At 31.4% G+C, this 8911-nt stretch overlaps 1 protein-coding gene across 1 annotated transcript; it reads right to left on the bottom strand.

Moving 5' to 3' along the window:
• Positions 1-1764: 1764 nt before the first annotated feature.
• Positions 1765-2240, bottom strand: LOC145322655 (uncharacterized). The gene has a single exon (XM_080164835.1). The coding sequence runs from the start codon at positions 2164-2166 to the stop codon at positions 1894-1896; it is 273 nt and encodes a 90-aa protein (XP_080020961.1). The 5' UTR covers positions 2167-2240; the 3' UTR covers positions 1765-1893.
• Positions 2241-8911: the final 6671 nt, after the last annotated feature.

The following is an 8911-nucleotide window of genomic DNA, read 5'->3' as shown; positions in this document are numbered from 1 at the left end:
TAGGAGTATGACAGATAATATTATAAATTATCCTACTCAATATATTACAGGGATACAGAGATAGGAGTATGACAGATAATATGATAAATTATCCTACTCAATATATTACAGGGATACAGAGATAGGAGTATGACAGATAATATTATAAATTATCCTACTCAATATATTACAGGGATACAGAGATAGGAGTATGACAGATAATATTATAAATTATCCTACTCAATATATTACAGGGATACAAAGATAGGAGTATGATAGATAATATGATAAATTATCCTACTCAATATATTACAGGGATACAGAGATAGGAGTATGACAGATAATATTATAAATTATCCTACTCAATATAATACAGGGATACAGAGATAAGAGTATGACAGATAATATGATAAATTATCCTACTCAATATATTACAGGGATAAAGAGATAGGAGTATGACAGATAATATTATAAATTATCCTACTCAATATATTACAGGGATACAGAGATAGGAGTATGACAGATAATATTATAAATTATCCTACTCAATATATTACAGGGATAAAGAGATAGGAGTATGACAGATAATATTATAAATTATCCTACTTAATATATCACAGTAGATTAAAATACAGTATTTATCAGCAAACATTAGCTTGCAGCAACAATGAAATTATTTTTTTTTAAATCGCGAAACCTATACGTGATCTGCATCTGTCGTTGGGGGGCAACACTTGACGACCTTTTTATCTGCCCCCCCCCCCCCTTCCAATATTATTTTAGATTTATTTTGCTTTTTGTCTATACCTTATTCCTGCGTTAAGATGCCCATAGTTAGGTTATCTACCCGGCCCGATAAAATCTAAAAACCTAACATGGGTATATCCCAATTATATAAACGTAATCGGTTAGTCATATACACTACGACACATCATAAGTATAGAGTATTAGTGCCAAAAAACGATTATATATCAAATTCCTGAGTCTTGGTTAATGTATATTATAATATCCAGTCATACATTAACAAGATACCATTTAGTTTCTATTCAATAGATTTATTATCCTAGATTGTCAATCAAAAGTCGATCATAATCTAAACAGAATTTTAAGCATACAAAGATATTTGTTATGTTTAGAACCTTGGGATTCATTCTATAATACGAGCAACTAAATTTCGGATGTCACAATTTCTCTAAGCAAAGATCTTATACTATCTATAGTTTTATTATTGTATTAGTAGCTGCGCCTCTAGCATCTTAAAGTTCAGTAATCAAACCGTTATGAGTAAATAAAATAGCCTAAAAACAACCCATGATCGGTTCAGTATTTATCGATATCATAAGCAACAGACAAAAAAATCTTTTTAGAACATGATTAATGATATTGATTATTGTCCTCTTATTGGTTGTATAAGAGGAAAGAACATCTAAACTTTCTATGTCTATTTTCCATTTGTATAGCGACCATGTCTATCATAATAAAATCTATTACTCACATATATGGAAATAAAAAAAATATTATTATATTTATGAACACGAAGCCTAAATATTGAAGGAGTGGGAAAATTATAGAGTAGCCTCACTTTTATAAAGATTATAAATACAAATCTGGAAATTTATACACAAATTATAGAATTTATGCTTAGTATATGATGTACTGGATTTTTTATACATACATTATTTCGATCACATAGAATTGTTAATATTCATAACATATTTGAAGCGCGCATATAATAAATCATTTACATTTTATAGTTATAAAATTTAAAGAAAAAAAACAATAAAATATTTTAACATTATTTATTGTCAAATCTTAATAGTTACAATGGATGAAATATAAATGAATTAAAATGAAATTGAAAGTGAAAAAAACCGGGGTCAGACATTGATCATCTTGTAGGTAAATGCGGGAGAGTTAGGAGAGGTGGTTCTTCAGGTACTTGGCCATTCCGAAGGCCTTGATCTTCTCCTTGCCGAAGACGGGAGCCATCTTGGCATCGGGGGTGAAGAACTGCTTGTTAGCGGGATCCTGCAGGTTGTTGGCCTTCAGGTAGGCCCAGAGACGCTTCACAATTTCGGATCTGGCCAACTTCTCGTCCTTCTTGGCGCTGACAATTGCAGCTAGCTCAGGGGACAGAGTCATGGGTTTGGTCAAACCGTTAACTTTCTTCTCAGGCTTATCAGACATGTTGATATGTTACTTTGTTATCTAATAGTAAGATACTGAATTGTTTTGGTTATGTGCTAACTTTATATAGGAATATTTTTACCTGGATTAAACCGCATATTGGAGTTAAGGAGGTACTATGCAATACTACACCTTCCCTTTTTATAAAGCCGTTTACATTCTTATTATCCCGCCAATATTTTATGCAACCCCTTCCCCATTTTTACCATGACCTATCTTATAATACTGAAATGCTACTCCTCCTCCTTCTATTACACAGGCTAGACTTTTGGCGGTCAATATGAAATAACAACACCTGATTTTACCAAAGTTAAGGAATGGTATTCAAACATTTTATTTACTACATTTTTTAGCAATTTTATATTTATCTAACTCTCATGTAAATCCTATTATATGAAGTAGTAAGGATTTATGTATGTAGCTTAAGATTTTATAACTACTGAACCGATTTAGTTCTTCATTTCAGGAAAGCCTCACATAAGTCACAGGACAGTTTTAGGCTATTTAATATTCAGATTGAAGTCTTAGGATAGTTTTAGGCTATTTTAATGCTTTTTGTAACCTTCGAATACAGAGCTCCTACATGATAGGGGCGCAACCGCTAGTATTAGTAAATACATTACTTTCAGAGAATAATTCAGAAGAAAAATCTTATTACATTACATTCTATTAAAATTATCATCCATACCGCTATTTCAGGTTATTTTAGCCATCCATTATGATGTGGGTTAGGCTTTTGACCGTTTTGAAGGGAAAATATCTCTTTTCTTCATTTAGGGTAGGTCTGTGAGTAAGGAAAAGTTTGATCGACAATTCTAGTATATTGGAATCGTACTGTCGATTTTAGAAGAATTCGTAGTGACTTTTATATCAGTAAGATCAAATGTAGATAGCGTAACAACTCTATATTAATTAACAGGCCTGAAAGTCCATTTATTTTTCGTAATTTGATTTTTTGCTCTTTTACATGATTATAATAATATATATTTTTAAAGGTGATTTTTAGGAATAATGTTAAGCATCACTAAAATCCAGTTTTAAAATGTTGGTATGTTCTCATTATAGATAATGTATTCAAGCAATTTTGAGACCGTGATATTTAAATAAAATGTTGCCTCTTTAAGTGCATACGCCCTATGCTAATTTTTTATCTTTTATAGATATTATCATCCTTATTTTATTGTTATTGCATTTGGTTTGCTGTTTAGTGTAAACGTTTTTTTGAAGTAAAAACTATTTACATGTACATAATACATATGGTTTCTGGTTGGGGGGTGCGAGGGGGGGGGGGTGATGTATAGTTATGAGCACTGTCAAGCTTGGGGATTATAATGCTTGGGTTGAAAATAATTTTAACTAGAAAAAAAACTTTATTAACTTAAGAAAAAGAATTTAATTTATCCATTTTTCGCATTAAAAATTTTTTTTTTCATATTGTTTAGTATATTGTAGTTGAGCGATTTAGGCAGTTTAAAAAAAAATTAAATCTTCATTTCTCTTTCTAACTTTTAACCTAATAGAAATAATAGTAATTTAAAAATCTTTACTAAAATAGAGTTTTCATTTGTATTTCTGGACTCATAAGAAAATATTTTCTGAAAATTGTTTACTTTTCGTGAGGGGGAATGCAAGCCGCATTATAAAACAATAATTATATCTTATTATATAAAGTAGTACGATAAGTTAGTACGTTAAGATCTCTCTAACCATTGAACTTATTTATTAGGACATTTTATTAATAAATTTAGGATATTTTTCTGAACCTTTCCTCCCACTTAGATGCACAGCCACTAAAAGAAAGGGACACAGAGGCTAGAAATATAAAAAAGTATTAAGGTTTGTTTGGTATGTCTCTACTAAGCATTAAATTGTTACTGGACAGGTTTTAAGCAGTTTTTTCTGCTTGTGTTGAAAAAAGGCTATTTATAATATAACGTAAACGTCTTATAGCTAAAAACATTTTTATGTTTTGCATGCCAAATTTCTCGTGTTAGGCGCTTTAAATACAATGCTTTAAAATTGACTGTATTTAAAAAAAAAAAACCTTTAATCAAAACCTATTATCTATCTGTAAGGATTTGTAATTCTTGCGGCTGTAGAAACGTGTTTTTATTACCCACTAAAAATGCTGGTCATGTAGGTATAAGTGATTCAACACATCTTTTCAATTTCATACAATATTCTTGCTATATGTGGACTGTTCAGGAACTATATGTATATATATTGCTTTTCAATATTCTCAAATCAGTTGAGTAATAAAATACATTAATAGTAAGAGTAGAGGGATTTCCCTTGGACATAAACAGGCACATTTTATTACCATGCAAAGTTAGGACTTCCAGACAAAGGTTGTGTAATAAAAGGATTGATTGTTTATCGAGCGAATGGACACTTTACACCGTAATTGTAAGACGTAAGCAACACTAAACCCCATAGAGGTCATCAATAAAACAAAGAATACGACGTCCATTAAATCTTAGCTTTAAAATGTTTTTACGACAAAAATACTCTCCATATAAAAAAAATTTCTCCGGGGAAAAATTTACTTTTGGTAGAAAGGAAAGGAGTTAAAATCCACATTTTGGCTATGCAATGTAAAAAAGCTCACCTGATTTGTAAAAACCAATGCTTAAAATTGTGGCCAAAACGGTTGGGTTTCAGCGATTTTACACCAAGAGGGCTAATCAAAACAACCCCTCCGCTTCCGTATAGAAAGTTTGTAGGATTGCCCAGGGGTAAAATATATTTTTAGAAACACGGCACCCCATAATGATTGATGAGTGGGGGTTTTGGACCTCCTAAATTTATTAATCTCAAATATTGATAAAATTGATTTGATATAATTTGAAATATAGGACACACCACTAGAATTGTTAATATATCCAAATATTGAGCACTATCTCACACACACGCGCGCACATTCACACACATCTCTCGAACGCTCACACCAATAGATAGATATCTATAAACTAAAATTTAGAACCAGGTGCTATGTCACAAATATCCGTATTTTAATAATATGACAAAAAAATGTGTAGAATTATTTTTTTGAATTCCATGGAACAAACACACTTAAAAATTCAAAACAATAACTTTTAATTTTCAGTTTTTATTAATTAATATAACTAAAGAAATTTAGGGCATAGGCGACGGCGGTGTTTGATGGCGAGCTCAATTGTCATGTGGTCAGAGAAACTATTTTTGTGGTTGTAATTTAAAATTGAAATACTACTGGAGCCACTCAAGGTTTCGGGAGACCTAGATGATCTGGACATTAGGGTCACACCTGGGACCTGGAATTATCTTGACATTATTGTGTACCGTTGTTGAATATTTAAGAATTTTGTTTTGTGAATGCTTTGTTTAAGTCAAAAATTATAAGGTTGTGATATTGAAAAAATTCAATTCTCAGTTGAATGTAATTACTAGGCTTCGGAAGTCAGTCAGTTATAATATATTCTTTGAGTTTGAAAATAAGGAGTTCTGTTTGTCTCCCTTCCCTTAGGGTAAGGATTAATAATTACTTTTCCCGTATTCATTCGAATCCGGTGGATAAGAACCGGTTCTCATCCATACGAAAAAACTATGTCTAGCATCGAATTATATTCAGCTTTCTACGAATATAAAAATAACAATCATAAGATTAAAACCAGTTTTTTTAGCCGGTGTCTTCGGAACCTCGGGGCTGAAAAAACTGGTTTTAATCTCATAATTGTACATTCTATATCCGCGGAAAGCCGTTTATAATACGATGTGAGAAATAACTATTATCTTTTATGCTTGATAAAATAAAGTGAAAAATAGAACAATTTGGTATAGTTCCTTTCGTGACATCGCCTCTTAAGGGATGTTTTGTCGTATTTTCACAGTAGCTTTTAATAGATTATTTTAGGCTAGGTCAGGTGATTGTCCCGAAGGGTTAGAGCCCCACGCAGAGGCTAGAAACAGGAGAAAGGCTATTGTAAAAATACGACGAAACGCACCTATAACCAAAAAATTTTACCATGAATTTTTAACCATAATTGCCAATATTGCCAATGCAATGGAATTACAGCGAATTAAAACATATTGCGAGAAACAGCTAATAATATACTTATCTCCATCCTAGCAATCCACTTAAAAATTCCGTGCATGTACGAGATATAAATCTCATTTTGCAATATTCAGTCCAATTTTATTGCAGCTTCACATTATCGAAGCCTTTGACAGCACTCTCTATAAAATATAAATATGACAAATAGTGTTCTACATACGCGGATTTTCTTCAAATGGTGCAGGTACTTCACCCTTATTTGGCAAATTAGGTTTCTCCATTCAAAACTATTAATCTAAGTATATTTGTTTAAGATGATTTAACAAAATTTTAGTCAAACAGAATTCATTTTGTAATTCATAATTACTATTTTTATTTATAAACAGTCCTATTAACAAAATAAAACAGACCAATCAAAGATCCTTGCCATTACTTGCAAATTGTCGTTTCATCATGGCATTTCCTAAATCTAACGTTTTTACTATTACTGTATCATAGTTAACTGTTTTTTTAATATCCAAAATAGTATTAGCCTTCTGTTGTTGCGACACTTAAAGTCATGATAGTCCTTGCTGTGTTATAGATTGAAGTGCACTTGGTAGGACATTTATTTTATTTTTGCACAGCCAATACATAACTTTTCACTCTTTACAAGTCACTATAAGTCACCCGGAGTTGGTCGGTTTGTTGGTCTGTTACTATTGTTTCATAATCTTCTGTACGTCCATTGATTTTTATAATAATTATTCTATTCATCTGATTTTCCGATTTAATGATTCCCAGAACAACAAGGTACAATATTTTAAGTGAATGTAAGTGTGTCCTTAAACAGAATCCTGAATTTAAGCAATTTTACAACATATTTACATACAATTTTTTTAGACTTATTTATTTATATTGTGCTTATTAAGTTCTGACACTCTACAATTGTTAATATTCGTTTGTCTTGCCGTCTGATTTTGGAGCTTCGCTTTTATGGATGTTGTCATCCCTGTTTATGTTAATTTACATTTTTAAAAGCGAAGCTTTTCTATAATTAGGGTCGGTCCGTCCGTACTTCCGTACGTCCGTCCGTCCGTCCGTCCGTCCGTAACGGATAGCTTTTTTCGTTAATTTAGACATGTTAGAATTGTCCTATCGATTTCAAATTTTGCATGGTGATTCCTTTAGTAGTTAGGTACGATTTAGAAAGCGCAGCAACTCTATAATCATTACCAAAATGTCCGTACATTCATTTTAAACATGTTGATTTTTTTACTTTTTTAAATAGCTTTTTTTGTTAGTTTAGGCATGTTATAATTGTCTTATCGATTTCGAATTTTGCATGGTGATTCCTGTAATAGTTAAATACAAGTTAGAAAGCGTAGCAACTCTATAATCATTACCAGAATGTCCGTACGTCCATTTTAAACATGTTGATTTTTTTACATTTTTAACAACAAATTTGTATGTGACCTAATTATCCGATTAGTCTGATTTTTGGTATACTGATTCCTGGGACAACAAAGTACAATATTAAAAGCGAAGCAACTCTATAATCAAGTCCTAAAAATGTAAGTATGTCCATAATCATTATCCTGTATCAAGCAGTTTTTCAACAAATTTACTTACAATTTTGCTTTGACTCTTATACATTCGCATTCTGATTATTCAGTTCTGACATTATACAAGTGTTAATGTCCGTTTGGCTTACCGTTTCAGAGCTTCGCTTTTATGGATGTTGTCATCCTTGTTCATTCATATCCAGAACAGAACAATTTTCACTTGTTAAAAAAAAATGCAATAAATTATATATTTTCTAAATTATATTGATTTTTAGGCTTCGTCAAAAAGATTATAATTTAAAGCATCCAATTAATATGCGCACCTACTTTAGAATCCCTTTCTAAGTTTGATGAATTTTGGGGTCAGATGGACCATCTAGATAAGATATTTCTATTACTTTTTATCTTATTTAGAATTTTGGTATAGATTATTTAATATTTTACACTTTTATGCTGAAGTTTGTGTTTTAACTTTGGAAAATTAGTCTTTCCCAAAATCAATTTAAATTTTCAACCTAATTTAAAATTTTACAAAATTCGCTGGATCTAAACATTTTGTTGAAAAAAGTAAATTTTAAAATTGAACAAAATTTGTTTTGTATTTTAATTAGTCTTCCTTTAATTTTTCTGCACAAAAGGTCTCTCGTGGAGTAAAGGGGAGGGGGGAGGGAGGTATTGTCGACCCTTCAGTTTATTTTCCCGAGAGGTTGGAGTTACCTCCCCCCCCCCCCCCCCCAATATAGTTATAGACCTTTCCTGGACCAATAAGAAACTTTACTGAATAGGAGAATCATATTAGATTAGTGGTCCAGATCTTTCGGTGCAAACAAATAGACAACATGTAACATCCTTAATTAGAATTATAAGATGAATTTTTTTCAAGTGCAATATCCCTTTCCTTGTGTAAGTGTATGAATGGAAAGACTATAGAAGATAATCTTCTTACACGCTCCTACCAGGGAGTAAGGGAAGGGACAATGGGCAATTAATTCAATATAAGAGTTATCAAAGAAAGGGCATGAGATCCAGTTTATTCCAATAAATTTGTAGGAAATTATAAAGGGATTGTTAATTGAATAACAGATATCCATAGCGTCATGTAAAGTGAAATCACAACTTGTTTTTTATAAAATATATTGAGGTTTTATGGTGTTATTTTTATACTACA

Source organism: Acartia tonsa, chromosome 1 (genome assembly GCF_053477335.1).
Source record: "Acartia tonsa isolate MP-2025a chromosome 1, ASM5347733v1, whole genome shotgun sequence".
NCBI lineage: Eukaryota > Metazoa > Arthropoda > Copepoda > Calanoida > Acartiidae > Acartia > Acartia tonsa.
This window is presented reverse-complemented; position numbering and strand designations above follow the sequence as displayed.